Raw genomic sequence first — 22,207 nt, 5'->3', positions numbered from 1 at the left:
AGCTGGCTGTGAGCTCCTAGGACGGCGATCAGCATTATGCCTGGCAAATTCGCGGCATAGCAAACGATCATAACCTGGATGTTTCCTTGCCCCTGGGATGACGTGTGCTGCCGGTTCTGTGTTTCCCTGGGGAGAGGGGCCCGTCAAATAAGTTTCCCTGGTTGTTTGATTCTGAGAGATCTGAAAGGAAACATTTTCATATTTCATACATATCACAGTTTTCACTGAGTTCTTGTTGGAAATAGTAAATTTCTGCGGCCCTTCATCAAGAGATGATGAAAGGCTGGGTCTGCCAGTTTTTTCACTTGTTTGATTGGATACATTGAAACTCCTTTTGCCCAATTCCTTGCCTTTGCCTTCACATCGCCCCTGCTTGGCATTATAGTTCAGTCATCTGAAAACCTCTCGATGTGTTTGTAAAACATGAACTATCATCAGACTTCTCAGTGTGTTGTTTCTGCGTAAGAAGACCAAAGCAGGCCCATCAGGGTTTGCACTTGGCAGATGTAAGTGGCAATGCCAGCCCTGCCAAACCGCAGGATTTTACTTTTTAAATGTTTAAGATAGAAGCTTCAGATAATCTGTAGAAAGAGATTAGGACTTTTCTTCCTAGAGTATTTCTGGGGGGATATAATGAATAGTTGCTTATATTAGTGTGGTGTACCTATTTCTTAGAAAATTCTCTTTTTGATGAAGAATTTTGGTAGTATGCACTAGTTTCTGGAGTTTTTTGAACTAGAAGGGACCACAGAGTGCATGGGCCACCTCTGGCTTCAGTATGGCAAAACCGAAGGCTGTTGGGCCAGCCTGCCCTAGTCTAGTAATTTCTTCATGGAGTTTTATTGCTCCATCAAGCCATTTTCCCTCATATTCAGTTGAAACCTCTTTTCAGTCGCAGCCCAGTTTTCGGGCACTAAGTCATCCGTGGTGACGGAGGCACACTTAGCATCATCCTTCTTGACTCTTCTCTCCGGCCTCACCTCTGTGCACGCTCCCTGCCGCTGTCTAATTCGCATTCTGACTGTGTCGCACCTAGACCGCAACCCCAGCTCTCTAAGATCTTTATTGCTATTATCTTTACATCCAATGGTGCTTCCAGATTCGTCGCCCTGAAATGTATGTGTCCCATGCTTTCTAGGCCAGTGTCCAGGCTTGCTAGTTTCATGGTCTCGACTCTATGTTAGATACTACGTTCTGTTGAGAATGGCATTAAATCCTACATTGTTAATGGCTTCAACAGGAAAGAAATTTATTTCTACCTCATATAAAAGAAGACCAGAGCTAGGCAGGCCGGGGCTCAGGGGGTCATTACACAGTCTTCAGCCCATCATGTTGTGCTGCTCTGCAGAGTAGACAGTGCCTGTGGCCTCTGGGACCAAGGTGAGTGCTTGAGGCCCAGCTGTCACATCCACCTTCCAGCCAGCAAGAAGGAAGGAGGGAAGACCGTGCCTCCGTCCTTTAAGGACACTTCCTGGAAGTCCCTTACTCACAGCACTTTAACCTGCATTTTATTGGTTAAAACTGAGACATGTGCACCATACTTAGCTGCAAGAAGGCTGAAAAATGTATTGTTTGAACTAGTTTACCCGGCTAAAAATTGGAGTCCTGGTTGCCAGGGAAGAAGAGCCTAGATCACGGGCAGAAACTAAGATGTCTGCCACGAGACCTTTCTGCCGGCCCTGCCCCTCTCCCCACTCCAGAGCCTTCTCGCCCAGCCCTTGCGTCTTCAACCTGCCAGTGAATCTCTTACTCATCCTTTACATGTCAGGCCCTTTCACGGCTCCGGACCTTTAACCTGCAACGCCCTTTAACGTTCTCGTCTCTCTCAGAACCTCTCTACGTCCTGCAAGCCCAGCTTTCTCCTCAGTGAATCTTTTTTATCTCCAGGGACAACACAACACTTCTCCTTGGAGCCACATAGCAGTGGAGGAGCTTTATGAACTTAGTAGTTGAATAGACTTGGGTTTAAATCTCTTCCCCCCAGCTTGGCCTGGAAAGTATAAATGTGGAAGGTCTCAGCATTTAAACTGTGTTTGAAGCCATGGCCCAGACCTCTCTTCTTGAGTTCCAGACATTTATATTGAAAAGCTTACTCAACATCACCCTTTGAGTGGCCTCAAATAGAAACACCTTAGAAGTAGAACTCGTGATTTTCACCTCCTCCTCTAGTCTTTCCTGGACCAGTAGTGATGCCTCTATCGGCGCAGCTGCGGATGTCAGAAAGCTGGAAATAACCCTTCACTTCTCATGGCTGATGATATCTGATGACCACCAAATCTACTAGTTCAGCTCCAAAATATGTCTTACGTTGTTCTTTTTAACTCTATCCGCGGTGCCCGCTTCGTAGCACTATCTCCGTGTGCCCGGCCGGCTGTGGTAGCTCCTCACTGGCCTTCCCAGCTCCACCCAGGGCCTCCTCGAACGGCACCTTGGGCAGTGTCGTCTGGCACAAAATCCTTAGCCAGTTTCCCCTTGTATTTAGATTTCCATTCAGGATGCTTAAATCCTAGAAGACCCCAGCTGACTTGACCCTTGCTGCCTCTCATTCTCATCCCTTGCCGTGCCCGTCCTGGGCTGACTCTGCTCCGGCTCTGTGGTCTTCTTTCTGTGACCGGTTTGTGCCAGAACTTCCTGCCTCTGCCTCTTCCCAGTGCCATTTCCCACCTGGGATCTTTTGTTCCCTTCTTCACTCCTGTGCGCTCCATCCTCAGGTCTCAGCTTCAATGTCACGTCCACACAGGGCCTTTCCCTGACTCCTTCATCTGAGTTGCCTATTGAGAGGATTCTTCCTCCTTAGAACTATTCTTTCCTTCTTATCCCTCATCACAATTTATATTTATTGTTATTTTTTGAACATCACAGAAAACTATGGTTATTTGTTGAGCGTCACTCAAAAGTAAGTGTTCTGTAAGGGCTGGAACCATATTTCTTTCATTCACCATTGAATCCTTAATGCCCGTTGCTGAATAAATACACATGGAATAAATGAGTAGATGAAGAATCTTGTGATCAAACAATGTGGTAGATTCTCTCATTAAACTGGCAACTTTGCTATTTAGCGGTGCAAGATGTAGTTGTGGGAAAGCTGTAGAGGTGATTCACCTTTGAACCTGGTGTGGCGTTTCTTCACATTGACTGAACGTATCTGTGATGCTCTCCTGCAGGGCTATAAACTTCAGTTTAATTTATTAGAATGCATCTTTGAACAAGGCTTTATTTCTGTCAGGATATCCTTATGAGCACAGAATCCGAAAGGGTCATGTTCAGGTGTGATATCTGAAAATCATGATCGGGCTCACTTCCATGGCTTGCCTTCTTTCTCTGGATGCAACCTGGCATAACCTTTGGAACAGAAGACTTGCTTGTTGTTGGGATAGAATCTAATGCAACAGTCATTTTAAGTTGAAAGCATCCGCAAATGGGACAGAACGTTGCATGCCCAGGACTTGGGCTGCCTTAGAAAACCCCTCACTACCCTGTCTTGATGCCAACTCTTGAGACTGAAGACTCAGAGAGCAGATACCTAGGTAGAGTGTGCTGGTTCATTGGTAAGCCCAGCCTCCTCAACTTTTCTGAATGGCCTTGTTCTGCAAAACACATTGGCAAGATACGTTACAGAACAGATCAACAACTTGTCTGTGTTTTTTTCTCGCCAAGAATAAAAAGATGTTGTTCTGGAAGTAGCTAATGATCTTGTAATCCTGAATTATGGTCTAAAATAAAAGCCGAATATCCTCTTTTACTGGTGGACAGGGTGATCCACAATGGGAAAGATTTCATATTTTTTTCTTTTTAGAAAACAGAATTCTGCTTTCAGTGGGCACTATGGTAGGTATATTTCAGCATAGACGGAAAAGCAAACAGTCGATCGTTCTTAAGCCCCAGTAGGTCGGATCATGTCAGTGTTTCCATAGTACGCCCAGAATGGTAAAAATTGGCCTTGAGTTGAGCCTTTGCTAAGAGCCAGCCAGCCCTGAAAAGGATTTATTTATTTATTTTGGCCTTGATAATGTCTAAACGATAAGTGCAAGTCCCTCCTAGCTATTTGGAATGGGTCCCACATGAATTGGTTGTGACCCCTAGAATCCAGAAACTTCCAATATCGTTGGAAAAGGATATTTAGTGGGGGAACGCGAAAGCAACACATGAACATACAAGATATTAAATGTTCAGAAGTGTGTAATTTGCTGCATTTGTTCATGAGCGGTTTTAATATTTCTGGTACAGAGCCTGACTCTCTCTCTCTTTATTGGGGAGATGTGGTTTCAGTTTCTTGGGTGAATGTGCATTTTATAAGTTCTTAAGAAAGGATATTAAACATTAAAAGACTTTAAATACTTCACTCTTTATATAATGTCACTTAAGAAAAGCCAGGAAAATTAGAGTTGGCTTTTTTATTTGTTTATTTAATAAATATAATCTATTTTCCACCATTTTGTTTGTTATGGCTAGTATCAAAGTACTTTTAAAAGTTAACATTTATTTTGATTTCAGCAGATGTGCATAATAAATTAACCTATCTCTATTCTTCATTGCGGGCTGGGGCAGTATTTCACATCTAGTTTGTTTGACATTTTGACCCAGCCGATCGAGTTCAATTCAGCATAGTTTGATATTTTCCCACTTGTATGGCACTTAGCGTATGAATAACATTACACAGATCAAATGTGGCCTGTGAAGTAGGAGCCTTCATGCAGGCTGGTAATGTGATTGACCTTAGCTAGGACCCTTAACCACTGTGGGCCTGGGTTTCCTTTTCTGTAAAATGAGCAGTGGAGAGTAAGTGGTGCTCTGAATTTAAAAATCTCATGAGTCTATACGCCTGATAGATAGGTATCTGATTCCTCTTCTCTCATTTTCACTCTCTCCTTAATTTAGGCAAAGAAGACGGTGATGCCCCCATCACAAAAGAGGAGAGCCCCTCCATGCCACAGGACACCAGAGCTTTCTCAGAGAAGTCGCTGCAAAGATCAGCAAAGGTCATTGCCTACAGATTTTCTGCACTTGTCCAAATGCCTGTCACCTGGGCGACCTGTCCAAGGTCTCTCGTGCAATTCAGTTAGGACTCCAGTTGGTCAGTTAATTCGAAAAGTCAGTGGAAGCAAGGAGTCATTAAAAGCTAATATTTTATATAACTTGAAGTATATACATATGTGTTGGTCTGTCTGTGTCTGGATAAAGATCTGAAGGCTTTTTTTTGTGTGCGGGTGTGTTTATTGAAGTTTTGCGTTATCTTTTTCTGCTTAAACCACAGTCGTAATGTGACATCTTTGATTTCCAGTTTGGGTTATGTAAAGTGGAGTGAGAACTTAAGCTCTAGTGAAGCAGTATGAATGGAGACTCCTTTTAGATTCTTAGTTTTTTGCTCTATTTTCTTTTATTGTTGTCATGTCCGCATCTCATTCAAAAGCACGTTTTTAATGTCTTTTTGAGTTTTCCCCAAGTGTATAATTTAGTTATTGTAGGCATACAAAATTTCCTTTTGTATCCTGTCTTTGTTGCTTTGCATAATTCAATTTTGTTTTTCAAATATCTATGCCAGTGGCATCTTCAGATACAGGATCAAATACGGCCGCCCGAGTTGTGCCGACAGCTGTGCCGACAGGTGGTGGTGTGGCCCCTCCGCCCAGCAGACGGGTTAGGATGATCCTTCTTGCATACTGACCTGAAGAGATTTCTAAATTACATCACACATAGGTTACCCTCAACTGCCTGTTATTTTAATAAGCATTTCGAATACGAACCATATGCCAGGCAGCATGCTAGGTAATGAATGGAAAGCCTGTGGGCTAGATCTGGCTTACGAACTTGTGTTTTGTTTGACCTGTGCAGCATTTAAAAATTTTGACTAAGTAGCTTACTAAAAAAAAGTCAAGACTTCTGGCTTCTCTTGACAAACAAAATATCTGGCAACACCGGGCCGTCTTCTTCCGTGACTTTAGTTGGAGCTGAGCACAGGCGACCTTCTGCAGATGGGACCTGTGTTCTGCAGTTTGCTGCTGCCCCCCAATGGTACCCTCTCTCTTGCTGGGTTGCTTTGTGTTTTTTTTTTTTTTTGAGATAGTTTCTTAGTGAATTCAGTCTAAAATCACAAGGCAAAACAGCCTCGTATGCCAAACTTCCGCTGTGGTCACGTGCTTTCTACCACAGCTGGTGTATGAATCCCATCATGTCAAACTGCCTCGTACACTTCTCGTGCTGTAGATATTCAAACAAGAGGCAAGGACTTCTAGTTGAGACAAGATGGCATAGACTTGCTTCTCGTTGCTCTTTCCCACTAGTGTAACTGTAAACCCTGGAAGATTCAAGAGGCAACCATAGACGAATTCTGAAAGGTGAAGAGAGGAAGGAGGCTGGTTAGGGCCTCCAAGACTAGAGGAGCCACATGGCAGCGGAGAACTTTACAGCCCCTCCACCAGCAGGAGCCCGGGCCCGGTGTTTCCGGATCTAACCTGGTGGCAGAAGGTGGTCCAGGCGGACTCGTGCCTCACTCAGATCTCGCAGGAGTCCCTCCAACAGCCCCAGGCAAGCCTGGTCGTACCTGCAAGAGGACTGACCGGGAGCCTTGCTGACAATAGGGGTCATACCTGAGACTTCTACCCCCAATCAAGACACACCAGACATCGGGGTGGCTCTGGCAGTGGGGATCCTGCCAGAGAAGTGGCTTCTTTGTCCCTTCGGGCCTGAGATTTCCCTCTCCCTGCCCCCCATCCCGAGGTAGCAGATGGCTGGAGAACACCACTAGGGGAGATCCTGCCACACAGCAGGATCCTGATTTGTCTCATGGGTCTGAGACACCCCTTTCCCACCCAGGGGCACTGGGCAGTCAGGTGGCACTGGTAACGGGGGTCCTACCACAACCAAAACCTTAAATGGAAAGTTTCTTTGTCTCTGCATGGACATGGATTAGGATTTGTTCTTAATCCATATTAAAGAGACCAGGTGACCAGCCCTGAGGAAATCTTTCCACGCCCTCAGGCGGTACTAGCAGAGACCAGTGGTTCCAGTCAACCAAACATATCAAAACAGTACCGCACAGTCTCTGAAAGTTAAACTGTCATTGGAACCACAGCCCACAAAAGTAGTCCAGGCCCCCTATGCTTGTTACGCCTAGACACAGTGGCCTGCCTTCTAAAAGATTTAAATAAGACCCTGAATCTCCTCTTATAATATCCAAAAGGTCCAGGATACAGTAGAGAATCATTCATTATACCAAGAACTAGGACATTATCACGTGAGTGAGAAGAGACAACTGACTGATGCCAGCAGTGGGATGGGACTATTATCTGGCCGGGGTTTTCAGTCGGTCGTTGTAAGTATGCTCCCACAAGCTATTAGAACTCCTCCTGAGGCAAATGAGGAAATAGACAATCTCAGCCAAGAAATAGAAGTTATAAGAAAAAGAACCAAATGGAAATGACAAAACTACAAGCTATACTAATAGAAATAAAATACTTGCAGGATGACTCACTAGGAGAGTAGAGGTGATTCAACATAAAATTAGTTAACTTGAGAACAGATCCATAGAATTTACCCAATCTGAACACAGAGAAAATAGGCTGGAAAAAACAACAACAACTGAACAGAGCTTCAGGAAGTTGTGGGGCAGTGCCGTAGATTCAGCATCAAATAACTGGAGTCCTTGAAGGAGGGGCTCCCCAAGAGAATGGGGCTTACAGATTGTGCTGACTGGGAACAGGTTAAAAGAACTACATGAGAAAATATATTAGAGATTTTGAGATCAGAGCAACAGTGGTGTGGCATGAATATGTAATGGAATCCATCTGTATCACTGTCATTCTCTTCTGGTGGACTCAGTGGCTTGTGTTCAAGTAGAGAACAGCAGTGGCTGAACTGTCCCAGCATTGAGGATATTTTAGAGTGGGTGCAGTGGAAGGGCGAGAGGGGTGAGGCGTCTCATGACGCTGGTGAGAGGACTGGAAGTGACAGAGCATGGTGTGTCCCTCAGAGGTAGGATGGGATTTAGGCCTGAGACGTAGCAAACAGATGCAGAGAACGGGTGAGGGTCAAGGCACTGGTAGTCACGATGCGGTGAAGAAGCCATCTAGGGCACAGACGAATAAGGGAACTGGGTGGCAGGTCATTCTGAGACCGCTGGGATTGGATCAGTCCCAGAGGGTTCAAAGGCCATGAGGTTGAGTTGCTAAAATCGAGGGGAAGGGAAGGCCACCAGCATTGAAGAGCTTCAGGGCTGTCACGACAGGATCTTGGCTAAGGCCTTCCCCTGGAAATGTCAGCCAGATACTGCAGAGTAACCAGGAGGTCCATGGATGACAGTAACAAGAAGGGGACAGCCTGGACCATAAAAGGACGTAGCCATATGCACGACGCAAGGAGAGAGCACGGTCTGGATGGGGTTGTGCAGCGCAGGAAGATGCGGACGCCGCATTCAGAGCAGCCTTCATCCAAAGGGCCTGGGACAGACAGAGTCCTTGTGACAGAGAAGCACGTACGAGGACCAGGTCAAGGACACTTGACAGAGGGCACCAGAGCTTGTTCAAAACAGAATGGTGTTTTCCAAGGAAGAGTTGGGAGGACGTAGAGCCTACCATGGGCCGAGACCAGACGAGAGGACAGGTGCCTTGTGGGGCGGCAGCCGGGTGTGCCCGGGGCAGAGAGGAGGCGCACTGACCGGTCTGAGGCTCTCCCTAGACAGGCTGAGTGTCCTTGTGGAGTCAGAGACACGGACAGGAGCAGCCACCAGCTCAACAGTGTCTGAACCTTTGCTCAGGGCTCACAGTGGGATGCTGGCAGATACTTCCGGTGAAGGGGTCAAAGTGTGGAGTGTCCGTGGGAGATGGGGGGGGGCACTTCAGGAGGAATTTCCCAGGGTGGGTGAGGGTGAGGGGATTTACTTTCTTCAAGAGCGCCTCTCTCTTGGTGGAAAGAGCATGTGGTAGCCTGAATCGGCTGGTGAAATGAGCTGGAAAGAAGGCAGGTTTTAAAGGTTTCCGGCTTCACAAGGCAGACTAAAGACCAGTTCCTTGTTTATATTTAAAAACATTTTAAAAAGGCAACTGCTGTGTCGTTCCCATGGGAAAAATGAAATGCAGAGCAAATACTTGGGGCCGTACTTCCCTGCCGGAGTCTTACGAATGTCCTTAAGACATAGGTCTTCGTTATAAAAACACTTACATCGAATTCATCCCTGTGTTGCCTAGTTTTCACTGGATAAGTATGCTCACTGGATACTTAGGTTGTCCCGGCTTCAATGCGGACTGCTTAGTCACGGAGCCTCACCAAGAAGCGCTGCATTTGGACCTAGAAAAACCGCAGGCCCAGCTCGTTGACCGGATAATATCCCGCTGACTTCGTGCAGCTGTTTTCCAGTCCTGTAGATAGACAGCGTTTGACTATCTCTTTGGTGTTTTCAGGTGGTTTACATCTTGGACAAAAAACACTCCCGAGCAGCGACGGGCTTTCTCAAACTCTTGGCTGATAAGAACAGTGACCTGTTTAGGAAATATGCCCTGTTTTCTCCCTCGGACCACCGAGTGCCTAGAATTTATGTGCCTCTCAAGGACTGTCCCCAGGACTTCGTGACCCGGCCTAAAGATTATGCCAACACCCTGTTCATCTGCCGCATCGTGGACTGGAAGCAGGACAGCAGTTTCGCCCTGGGGTAGGTGCTCTTCGGCAGGAAAAACCACCGACCGCAGACGGAAGTCGGTTTAGGGAGCCTTTCGGTAAACTTTTTTGTGTATTTAAATTATTATATCTTTATTAAAACATGGGCACTTGGCATATTGGGTCCTAATTTTTCAGAAATTGCTCTTAGTTACCCCCTTGACGGGTCATCTATAGGTTCTTTGAGTAGCCAGGCAGGCACTTTCTTTGGTTTTGGTTTGGGGCGTAAATTACAAGCGCATCTGGGCTCCTTCTTTCCTGTTATGTCATGAATCCTGTTTGTACTTGTAAATTCCAAGGAATTTATTGCATCAAGCAATCAGACTCTTCCTTGTAGATGCTAGTGTTAAAATATGCAAAATTCCAGGCATTTCAGACAACCCCAGGCTCCCATGCTTTAAAATAGAAATATGAAGGCATATTGTAATGATGTGCTTTTTTGGTATTGATCCTTCAGAGGTTTTCCTTAGGGCAGTAAGAACTAAATCACCTGACTGAGTAGGAAAGGGTAGAAAGCTGTCAGAAAGCAATCTAACTTACCTAGAGCGTACGTAGTCACGGCCCATCACCGTAGCCACTTGGACAGTTTTGATCTGAAGAAACTGCTGGACCCAACTGTTTAATCAAATGCTGTACCTGTTTCTTTATAGTTGTATCCATTGTGAGAGAAAAACAGTCATAAATTTTAGCTCTGTCCTTAGCCCTTTATTATGGATGGTATCCGGTTTATGCTTCAGACAAAATAAAAATAAAGGTGTACAGGCTAGAAAAATTTATTCTTACACTTACTTTTAAGCCACTTTGGTGACTTGCTTGTTAGTCATCTGACTGGTGCAGGTTGGGCCCTTCTGGGAATGTCCTGTGATTGTGAGCACCAACGCTGAATGCATGGCCGCAGGGTGCTGCTTTTATTGGATTTGTTCTATACTTACCCTCTTACACCTAGCAAAGTAAGCCGATCAAATCTGTGTGTCACATCTCATGCCATTTAGGAAATAGTGTCCTGTGCCACTTTTCCAATAATATGAAGATCAGTGTGATTTATATGATGTCAGAGCCACTTGGGAACAGTTATTTTCCTTTCTTTTCTTTCTTCCCCCTTCCCTTCCCTTCCCTCCCCTTCCCTCCCCTCCCCGCCCCTCCCCTTCCCTTTTTCTTTCCTTCTTCTTTCCAGTGGAGCAATTACAATATCATTCTTATGCCTAACTCATTACCCAAAAGTGACGTCACCTCCTTGAGCCCTAACTAGTCCTTCTCTGAGGCTTGCCAGTTTCTCACCATCAACTCCAAAGGCCTGATCGTGGCTGTGCCACCTGGCCCCTGCTGATTGTGCCTGCCGCCCTCTGCCTGGCAGTGAGAAGGGAAGACTCCACCTCACAGCAGGACACCCAGCGTGTCTCTTATCTGCCTTTCTGTCGTAGCCCATTGTGTATACTTGATTGGACTACTTCCTCAGTTATCGAGGTGTATGGGTGTAGTCAAGAAATCCTCATGATGTGAGTTTTTTATTGCTGGACTGGCCTTACAGGTTCCTTCTTCACAGCTGAGCCATTACTTCATCAAGAACTCTTTCCTTGTGGGTAAATTACAACAATTGAAAAGGGAGTCAAGCAGCAAGGATATTTGTTGAATCTAAAGAAAGAACGTTTTAAAATAATAGCCATATATTAATCACGTACTTCTCAAAATAAAAATATACTTAGGTGGAAACCAGTACTAATTTTTCTCTGCCTTCTTCGTATGAAGACATTAGAATTTGTTATTAGGTAAATATGCCTCTTACAATCTTTGTGAAGAAGAGAAAATTTATCTTAAGAAAGAAAATGTGGTAGGTTTTCATGACAAAGTCCTCAGATGACATCTGTCTCCTGAGGGGTGCGGGCCACAGCTGTTGAGCCTGTTGGGGGTCGCCTTTGCCATTTTGTTCTATCAGCTACTGATCTTTAGGAACTGAGGCCACCACTTCCCAGGCAGAACATGTGTGCTAGGCCTGCCTGGCTCTCCTCTCTCATCTTTGCCGGGTTTGTTTTTTCTTTTAATGTTTTAAATTTATTTTTGAGAGATAGAGAGAGTGCGAGCAGGGGAGGGTCAGAGAGAGGGGAGATACAGAATCTGGAGCAGGCTCCAGGCTCTGAGCTAGCTGTCAGCACAGAGCCCGACGCGGGGCTCGAACCCACGAAATGCGAGATCATGCCCTGAGCCGAAGCTGGACGCTTAACCGACTGAGCCACCCAGGCGCCCCTGCCGGGTTTTGACCAAGAGTGTGAAAGTAGTACTTTCTGTAAATGTGAATGTCTGTGGTTAGCTTCGCCAGGAACTGCCCGAACACTGAGGTGAGCCGAAGTGGCTTCTTTCTGAATTCCTTCCCTGCCCCTGTTCTCTGCTCGTCACAGTTTGGAACTTCTTCTCTCTCTGTAACTGCTACCTATTATTTAAGTCCAAAGTCATTTACTTCTTCTGCAGTTCAATCCACGAGACAGGTGTTGATCAACAATGTGTACGTCACTATGTGAGAAATGCAAAGGCGAACAAGGCACAGTTCTTTTGTTCGAGGAAAGTATGGCCTAATGCGGAAGGGCTTGTACGTAAATGTCATAGGATTAATTGGATTTTAAGAAATGGAATCCTACTTGAGCTAATTTAAATAAAAGTGGGAGTTAGTATGAGAAACTGGTGGTTCTAAAACCAAGGGCAGGAAATGGAGGTAGGCCTCATGAGGATCTCGGAACTAACAAGGTGGCCCAGGAATCACAGCTTCTCTCTTAACAACCCTGACAGGTCCAGCCACCACGTGGTATCTTTTCTGTACCCCTTTCTGCCCATGAGCTGGATTGATCCGCGGCTCCCAGTAGCCATCCACCTGTCTGCATGGCCCCTAAGTGCTACTGCCAGTCCTCTGCAGGTCACATCCTGAAGTCTAGGTCACGATACAGCCTTTCTAGGGTGGAAAACCTTCATTGGTCTAGCCCGAGACAGTTCTTTGTCTTGATTAGTAGTTTTAACCAGAGGTAGTGTCCAAGGTCCCACGGCCCACCGCCCAATCGGGAGGGACTGTGTGGGATTGAGTCTCTGGGAACAAGTGTGGATAAAGTAAGCAGACTGGAAGGCCTGGCTCTTGGACCTCTAGCTCTAGTATGAAGCAGAATATAGGAATAAGTCCGTTTTCCGGAAGTTCAGAGTAGGGGGGTGCAGGGAGAAGTCTAGGATTGTTTCTGGGAGAACAGAAGCCCCTTTGCTCAAAGCGGCTCCGCCCGAGAGTCTGGAGTGGACAGGTGGCCATTACAGGCAGTCCTGTTACCGCAGGAGATGGGGAGAGCCTGGGGTAAATGGGTGCAGTGAAGGAAGCAAAAGGAGAGAAAGAATTCGGGGAGGTGAGGGAGGTGACTTCCCCCAGGCGTGCTGACCAGTTAGAAATGGGGCACGAATGAGGACATATGTTACTGCGGACGAACGTGCAGACCTTGACTCCAGTGTCACTGGGGAGCCGACGATGGCGGTTAACCACGCGCTCGGCGGCCTCGGCTCCTGCCACGCCCTTGTCGTCCACCTCGTCTCCCGCTGTCTCCCAGGCGGGCCGTGTGCTCGAGGCTCCAGACGGCTGCGCACCGCCCTCCTGTCCCGGCAGCGCCTTTCTCCTCTCCCTGCTCTTTGGTGGGCGAAACGCTCCAAGTTTAAACTTCATTCCATTGTCCACCTGACAAACGTCCCCTGACTCCTCCCTCCTGGGTGCTCCCAGAGCTTGGAATACTGCCGTTCTTGTCACTCTGGCCTGTTTGTATTGTAACTGCTTAGGTAAGTTATTTACTTGGCCATGAGTTCCTCTAGGACAGGGATACTCAGTGGACATTTGCTGGCTGCTCAGTGGCCTTAGGGAGGCCGTCAGTCTCGGTGCCCCCTTCCAGGTAAGCATTGCGTCTCTGGCACCCCTCGGGCCACTCTGGTGCCTCCTGTGAAGGGCAGCCTGAAGACCGGTGCAGGACTGAAGACCCTGGGGTGTTGGAAAGTTGTTTTTTATCTTGTTCCCAGAACTGTGATGAGAGATCCCAGTTCAGCCTTGTTTACTTCTGTCCACCATGTCTGCCACGTTTTCGGGAGTCTTCGTCCATAATGTTAGCAAAAACCTGAAGGCCAGTGTTCGTAGTGAGCCCTTGCTGGCTTCCAGGGATCACTGCTTCTTGTTATGCATCACAGCATATTTAATACTCCTACTATTTAGTACTAGGCTTTTGTCCAGGATACTTAAAAAGCCACCGTGGCTTTCTTGCTGGAATGGTTTGTAATTATGTAATCAGATTTACAGTTTGAAGAGCTTCCCAACCCTCTTAAATCATCTTCCCCTTTAGAAACTCCTGCGGTGGAATTCTTGCCTATATTTCCTCAGACCTTTGTGAAATCTGCTGTCCTAAAGCCTAGAGTTTATAGTCACAGCCTTCCCTTCCAGGATGTCCTAGCACGGAGGTATTGTGGTCACTCCCGCCTAGATTTGTCATGGTTTCTCCTTCTCGAATATTTAGGGATAGATTTTGAAGAAAATGGAAAAGTTTTAGAGCAGCTCCTGTGAGGAACATGGTAGTGTTTCTTGGCAGCACTGTCCACTGACTGAAGATGTGTAACTTGAATTGACTAGAGCAAATACATATATTTATATTATTTGGTCTAGCCAGCTTTGGTAGCTTTAAGGAATGGGGAGGAGGAAAAATAAATAGGTCAGTGCAGGTATAGCAGGATTGGGACATTTAAGGTTGAACTTGGGATTGTCTGGGCCTAGTGGGAGGCTGTTGAAATGGAGAAGTAGACAAGGAGTGACAGTGCTGTTAATTCTAACGAGAGTGAAGGGTGTCTTCCGTTGGAGGGAGAGGCTGGGTACGATGAGGGGGGGAAGGGAAGTTCTGATTGGTGACACACGTGGAGAAGGAGGAAGCCGTCGGTCAGGGGGGACGGGTGATCTGTTCTGGTATCTTCATCTTCCAGCTTTGACCAGTAGAGTGCCAGTTATCAATTAGAAATATGTATTTGTTGACTATTTAACATCCCATTCAGTTTTGATAGATACTGAATTTTTTATGAGGTGGATCTAAATTAGGGAGGTGGTCCTTAAGTCATATTAAATTGTATTTAGTAAGACAAAGGGATAGTAACTAGGTTGTTAGGAAAGAAACCAGGAGAAATTAGTTTCATTGAGGCACAGCCTACAAGATCAGCAAATTGAAAAGTAGCTCTGTCTGATCTTTCCCTCTGTGCAAAAGGAGTGAGTACTTTACCTTATCAAGGGTATGTTGTTTATCTGAAGACTTGCCTCTCAACCAGAAACTTAGACTTTATAAGTCCTTTTTGGGGCAGGGGTGCAGTATGGCTTTCGCTGGCTGATAGACAAAATGCAAGTCAGGCTGAGGAAGGGGCTCTTTTTTTGTGTGACTGTTGGGCTCCACCTGGTGGCCTCTAATGATCCTCTTTGGGAAAAGCTAGGTCTTCAACATTGAGAGCCTCCTGGTCAGAGCGGAGCAAAAGTGAAAGGGATGGAGGACAGTGGTTCTGAGCCAGGCTTTGGTCACCGGATTGTTCTCTCTCTCACACTGGGTGCGGCAGTGAACACTTCTCACGTGGTTGTCAGCTTCCGCCTCAGCTTCTAGCGCCTCTTCTTGAAGTGCTATTTTACAGTAGGAGAGAACCTTGGCCACCATCAGCCTTCCATTCAAGTCCTTAAACGCTTTCATCCTCTGCTCCCTTCACATTGACAGTGGCTCTTCAGTCTCAAGCTGCAGGGCCCTCCCTAAAATCATGTGGTATTTCTGAGCCTTTCTCCTTTTCCACATTCCGTTGTCTGTTTTCACCCATCTGCCCACATTCCTAAAGTCCCCATTCTTACTTGCTGCTTTCCTCTGTATCATGTTGATGAGCCAGAAAAATGGAAAATAACATGTTCTGTTCTCCTGATTATAGGAAATAATATATAACATACACAGCCAAAGACACGGTGTATTTGCCACACTTTTCTTTCTGTGTGTTGGTACGGAATTTCTGGGCTCAGGTGTAGCTGATGTGTGATTGGCCTCCGCTTGCGGGTTCTCAGGGACCTGACACCATTGTACCTGTTTGCTCAGAGCTTCCAACAGGGGCCCGTATGCAGGGGAGCTGTTATTTGAGGGGTAATCCCCACAAGACTGTATGACTTGTCCTCCTGTGGATGGCCTAGTTTTAAGGCTAACACTTTGTAAGAATATGTGGTAGAGAAAGGAGGATGAATGGTTTAGAACATTAATGCTGACGGCTACGTGTTCCTAGTTTCTTTAAGGCAGAGAGGCCAATTTGAGAGACTTTCTTGCTTAATTTCTTATTATCTGTAGCTGGTCCCTTACCTCAATGAGGTTTTCACTTGTACATTGACCTGGACCTCATGCTTATTTATATAAAATATTTACATACACACATAACCCCCACCTACTAACTACAGGAAGTCAGGACTATTGTTTTAGCACTGCCCCAATGAATTTTACAGTAGGCCCCATCTGTAATATCACTGATTGTGAATGGGAACAGTATCTGTGGAGGAATCTGGCGAGGAAAAGTATTGAGGTGGTAATCCTTATAAATCACTCTAATGAGGGGCGCCTGGCTGGCTCAGTCGGTTAGGCGTCCGACTTCGACTCGGGTCATGGTCTCACGGTTTGTGAGTTCAAGCCCTGCTTCAGGCTCTGTGCTGACAGCTCAGAGCCTGGGGCCTGCTTTGGGTTCTGTCTGCCCCTTCCCTGCTCACACTCTGTCTCTCTCTCTCTCTCTCTCTCAAAAAAAATAAACATTAAAAAAATTTTTCGATGAATTTCTCTAATGAGGAAAGCTTTCTATCTCAAAACTATTTATTGTAATATCAAAAGTAGAAAAAAATTTTAATGTTTTTAAGTACATACGCATTATATATTTACTCTTAAAATTATTTAAAACGTGAACCACTGAACGTAAAAGTTCTAGAATTTCACCCCCAGAAATAATCACTATTAAGGTTTTGCTGTATATTTGCCTAAAATATTGTTTAAAAATTTTTTTTTAATGTTTATTTTTGAGACAGAGAGGGCCAGAGCGTGAGCAGAGGAGGGGCAGAGAGAGAGGGAGACACAGAATCTGCAGCAGGCTCCAGGCTCTTAGCTGGCAGCACAGAGGTGGACGTGGGGCTCGAACCCACAAACTACGAGATCATGACCTGAGCCAAAGTCAGACACTTAACCGACTGAGCCACCCAGGTGCCCTTAAAATATTGTTTTAAAAATATTTGTTAACATTCATTGCAAAGTATGTTTCACAGGTAAAAGTATTTATGTAACACTTATGTGATTTTTGAATTTTCACATTAAAACCAACCCATGACCTCAGTACCCGGATTAAGAAGTCTATCACGATACCATCGGCGCACCTGTGACCCTCTCTATCCCAACCACTAGTTTTCCCCGCGAGACAGTCACTTTTTCAAGCATGCTAATCAACATGTGCTTTTCTTTACAATTTACCCATATTTATTATCCTTCAGAGTACTAGTTTTGCTCGTTTCTAAACCTTACCAAAAATACCTTGGTCACATACATTCTTCTGTGACTTGCTTTTTTTTATTTAACATTTCTAAAATATATTCATGTATTTCATTAATTTTAATTTGTAATATTTCCATTTTCTGAAATATACCACAGTGTATTTTTTAGCACTGGGTATTTGGGTTGAAGTGAGGTTTTGCACTTAGAAATAATGCTCCCATGAACGTTCCAGTGCTTACTCTAGACTCTACTGAAGAGTAAAATCATCACATCACACCCATGTGCGTGTTAAACTTAGCAACTTTATAGCCAAACCATTTTCCAAAATGACTGTGCCCAATTATAGTCCTAGTAAGAGTTTCTGTTGCTTCACACTTTTATCAACACTGGATATAGCTAGATTCTTCCATTTTTGCCATTCAAGCGGGTATAAAATGGTATCTTATGATCTTAATTTATATTTTCCAAATTACTAATGAGATTGAGCATCTTTTCATATTTTTATGGTCACTATGTTTTTTTCTCCTAGAAAATATCTTCATATCTTTTATATATATTTTCACAGTTAATTTTTTGTTTGTATAAATTTACAGAAATTCCAAAAATGGTACCGAGTGCCTAGATACTTTTACCCAGCCTCTCCTTATGGTTAGCATCTTCCATTACCATAAAATATTTATGAAAACTAGGAAATTAGCGTTGGTATGGTTGGTAACATTGGCATACTTATTGGAGGACTTAAAGTATAGAGCTTATTCATATCTTACAGATTTTTCCACGAACATCCTTTTCCTGTTCGAGAAACGGGTCCAGAATCCTACACTGCGGTTAGTTGTCGTGTTGCTGTAGTTGTTCGTCTGTGACAATTCGTCAGCCTTGCCTTTTATGGCCTTGACACTTTTCATCTTGTCGAATGTTTTCTCGTGAGTCGACGGGGATTGAGCATTATTGGGAAAGATACCACCGAGGCAGTGTGTGTCCTATCTGGGAGTACCTGTCAGCTTGTATAAATGGTGACGTTAACCTTGATCTCTTGGCTAAGGAAGTACCTGCCAGAAGTCCTAGCTCACAGTTTTTCCCTTGTAATTTATTATATTTGGGCGAAGATTTTTTTCGAGACTATCCAATTAACCTTTCACCCACTCATTTTATTTAGCATTCTTTTTTTTATTGGGCTGTCATTTGGTTGTTTTGGAGTTAAAAATATTCTAGGAAGTAATCTTTTAACAGTTACTGGTAGAGAAAGTATCTTCTCCACAGTTTGTGCCTTGTTTTTCATGTTGTTAATGTTAAGTTCTGAAGAACAGGCATTTTTAATCACATTTTCCAACTTTTTGGTGCTGGTATATATAATTGCAATTAACTTTTGTCTATTAATCCTGTATCCATCCGTCTTTCTAAACCCCATATTCTAATACTTAGGACATACTTTCCTTTGGAATTTCTGTGCAGATAATCACTGGTAAGTAATAACAAGTGTCTTCCATTCTAATCTTTATAACTTTTATTTCTTTTTCTTATCTTCCTAAATTGGCAACTTACAACTGGAGAGAAGATATTTTCCACACTAATAAGTGATGAAAGTGCAATTTTGAATGAAAGCAATAGTAGCAGGCATTTTTTCTTTTTCCTGATATTTTTGAAACGATAATATTAATAATTTTGCTAATGTGGCAGCTAGTATTAAAGAACTCAAGATACCTAAATACATGTCTTTGGGTTTTATTTGTTTTTACTAACCTCAGTTTTCTTAGTTTTCCTTTGGAGTTTCAAGGAGAAATAGATGCCCTTTTTTCTAGGCTCTAAAGCATGAACTCGTTTATTTTATTCACTAAACCATCACCTGTTGGGCACCTAAGATGAATAAGTCTCAGTACAAGATACAGAAATAATGTTTATTCTCTTTAGGATGATACTTTTCATCGGCTGGTAAGTACCTAAAGCACTATGACACGGCTAGCAAGTGGCGTGTACCAGAAAGGAGATCAAACCAAAGGACAGTGATACACGGAGGACAGAGATTTGCTCTGGAGGACAGGGTGGCTTCCTGACCTTGCTTCTAGATTCACCTGGAAGCCAGTAAGGGAGTGCCTTTAAGATGGAAACACATTGCTAAGGAAGGAGCCGCTTGTAGTATTTTTTTGCTCTAGAACCAGTAGTACCTTGTCAGTACTCAGTGAGTGCCTGCAAGATATATGATGTGACAGTCCTGAGACTTTATTTTTTATATAATACGAGTGTTAGGTTTTTTTGTTGCAGAATGAAGGAAGGGAAGGACAAGTTTGCTATTTTAAAATATGTTCTATTAGTTCGGATGCTTTTAGCACCAGGTGATGGAAAGCCCTGACCCAAAGTGATTTAAATGTTAAGGGAACGTATTATTTTCCATAAGCGGGAACCTGGAGGGTGTTGCAGGCTCCGGGGCCCAGTGCGGTCGGTGACTTGGTCACGTTATCAGGGTCGCCTTTGTTGTCTGCAGTGGCTCAGTAGGCTCTCCGTGGGAACGAAGACGGCTGCCAGTGTGCTCAGACTACACGCTCTCCAGGTCACAGACCGCAGGGAAGGGGGACATCCTGTCCACCAGCCCTGATCCTGGTAACAGTCTCCAGGGCCACCACACCCTGGCTCCGTTAGAACCATGAAGATCTGCCTCCGGAGCTGAAAATGAGATGTTACTGTATGAAAAAGATCAGGTTTCCATTAAAGAGGGGGGGGGGGGAATGAAGGTTGGGTAGGCAGCCGGTGCTGGGCGTCTCAGGTTTTTATTAGATTATAATAAATGTTTCTATACTTTTTAAATTTAAAAAATGTCACAGTACTTTAAAAAGTTACAGTATCAAATATTATGAGAAAAAAGTCACTCATAATCCTCCCATTCTAAAATAATGCCATTTTTAGTTGTTCCCCATCAATCTTTTGATCAATGTTTTTACATAGTTAAATTATACTATACCTTTGTGCATTTTTTTTGTTTTGTTTTATGTCGTAGTCCTTTTTATGTTGCTACATTTTCAAAATTATTTTTCTAAAATGTGTAATAAACAATTGAACAAAAATGCCATGGTGTAGGTTATCATTTACCTGTTACTGAAATCTGGATTCTTTTACTCCTTTGATTCGTTTTTCTTTTATTTGTTTTTTTTTATTTTTGAGGCAGAGAGAGACAGAGCATGAGTGGGGGGAGGGGCAGAGAGAGAGGGAGTCACAGAATCTGAAACAGACTCCAGGCTCTGAGCTGTCAGCACAGAACCTGATGCGGGGCTCGAACCCACGATCCATGAGATGATGACCTGAGCTGAAGTCAGACGCTCAACCGACTGAAACACCCAGGTGCCCCGATTTGGTTTTTTAAATAAGCTTTGTTTTTAGAACAGTTTCAGATTTACAGAAAAGTTATTAAAGATACTACAGAGAGTTCTTATACCTCTTATATACCCCTGAACCTAGTTTCCCCTATTTTTAACAGATTAGTATGGAACATTTGTTACAACTAATGAACCAGTGCTGATAACATTATTAACTGACCTCCATACTTGTACTCAGAAATCCTTGATTTTAAAAATTTGGGTGTCCTTTTCCTGTTCCAGGATACCTATACATTTATTTCTTGTCTCCTGAAGGTCCTCTTGGCTGTGAGTTTCAACATTATTTTTGAAGGACGTGTTTTTTTAAAGTTTTTTTTTAGTGTTTATTTTTGAGAAAGAGAGAGCACAAGCTGGAGAGGAGGAGAGAGAGAGGGAGACACAGAATCCAAAGCAGGCTTCAGGCTCCGAGATGTCAGCACAGAGCCCTACATGGGCCCAAACCCATAAACTGCAAGATCATGACCTGAGCTTAACCAACTGAGGCCCCCAGGCGCCCCTGGAAAGACATATTTTAATGCAGAGTGGGCTCAAGTGTGGGTTTTAAGAGAATCAGTCAGACATTTTGATGCAACTTCGAATCATAGTTGTCCAAAAGTAGCTGTTGCCATCCTTTAAGACCATGAAGAGAAGACAGAAACTACTTAGAAAGCTATACTATTGGAACAATAACATATGAAAGGTAATTTTACTCACAGAATTCATTTTCAGTAAAATTTACACCAAAATTAAAAACTGAAAGCAAACCGTTTTGTAAGACAAATAGGCAATGTACGTAAGTCAGATCCCTAATAGGTCATGGTTCTGTTAGATCCCAAGGTCTTCTGGTTTTTAGGGTGACAGCAGAATTTACGAGGAATAGTGTAAGATTCTGAGACCTCTAAAGCCCAAATGCATGAACTACTTCAGCATGCTGACTGGTTAGATTTTTATCTCCTGAGGGCTCTCCAGGCAATGCTGCTGTCAACTATATCTCCAAGGAAAATCTATAATAAATTTATTTAAATAAGGTACTTGAGAAATGTTCTCTGGAGCTTAGTAAAAATAAATGTTAATTACTAATAATAGAAACTCGGAGTCATTGATCACATTTGGAAGCTATAACCAAAATGTAATTTTATCTTTATGAGCCATATTGTAATTTTAGTAAACAAATCAAGATTCTTTGGATTCAAAATATAGTCTAGTGAAAATTTTCACCAGAACAGAAAGCACCAATGAAATTAAATAAGACAACTTTTTTTCCCATTAAATTTCAGCTAACATTCAGTGACTGGTATGACTTGTTTTGACAATTAAGATTAAGTCCATCTTCACCAGCTTCCTTTTGTCCTACTTTCATTTCACCATCCCAGCCCCACAGCGGTGGAGTCAGCACTCAGCACTCATCTTCTTTTTGGAGAAGTTTCTTCATTTCTTGGTAGGCCATAGTTGTTCATCTAGTGGTTTTTCAGAAGGAGTTTATGAGAACTATATTCTCCGAGTTCTTGCATTTAGAAATCTTCATCTTCAAAATCCAGTAACTTCACTAGGCTATGTTTTGGGGCTGATTTTCTGTGTTAGTTTTTTTCTGAAACATGGCATATACTTTCTGTGTGTGAAATTTCTTTTATTTCAGGAAAGTTGTCTTAATGACATCATGGAAACAGAAAATGTTTTCTATTCCATATCTCTAGT

General features: G+C 43.8%; 1 protein-coding gene across 1 annotated transcript in view; it reads left to right on the top strand.

Moving 5' to 3' along the window:
* Positions 1–22,207, top strand: part of DIS3L2 (DIS3 like 3'-5' exoribonuclease 2) — a 328,420-nt gene that overhangs the window by 140,080 nt on the left and 166,133 nt on the right. The window contains exons 7-8 of the mRNA XM_029932868.1: positions 4,879–4,979; positions 9,396–9,643. Of these exons, the coding sequence (XP_029788728.1) occupies positions 4,879–4,979; positions 9,396–9,643 (349 nt within the window). The remainder of the gene's footprint in view (positions 1–4,878; positions 4,980–9,395; positions 9,644–22,207) is intronic.

Source organism: Suricata suricatta, chromosome 3 (genome assembly GCF_006229205.1).
Source record: "Suricata suricatta isolate VVHF042 chromosome 3, meerkat_22Aug2017_6uvM2_HiC, whole genome shotgun sequence".
In the NCBI taxonomy this organism is placed as follows: Eukaryota; Metazoa; Chordata; class Mammalia; order Carnivora; family Herpestidae; genus Suricata; species Suricata suricatta.
The sequence above is the reverse complement of the archived record's forward strand: the minus strand, read 5'-3'. Positions and strand labels throughout refer to the sequence as shown.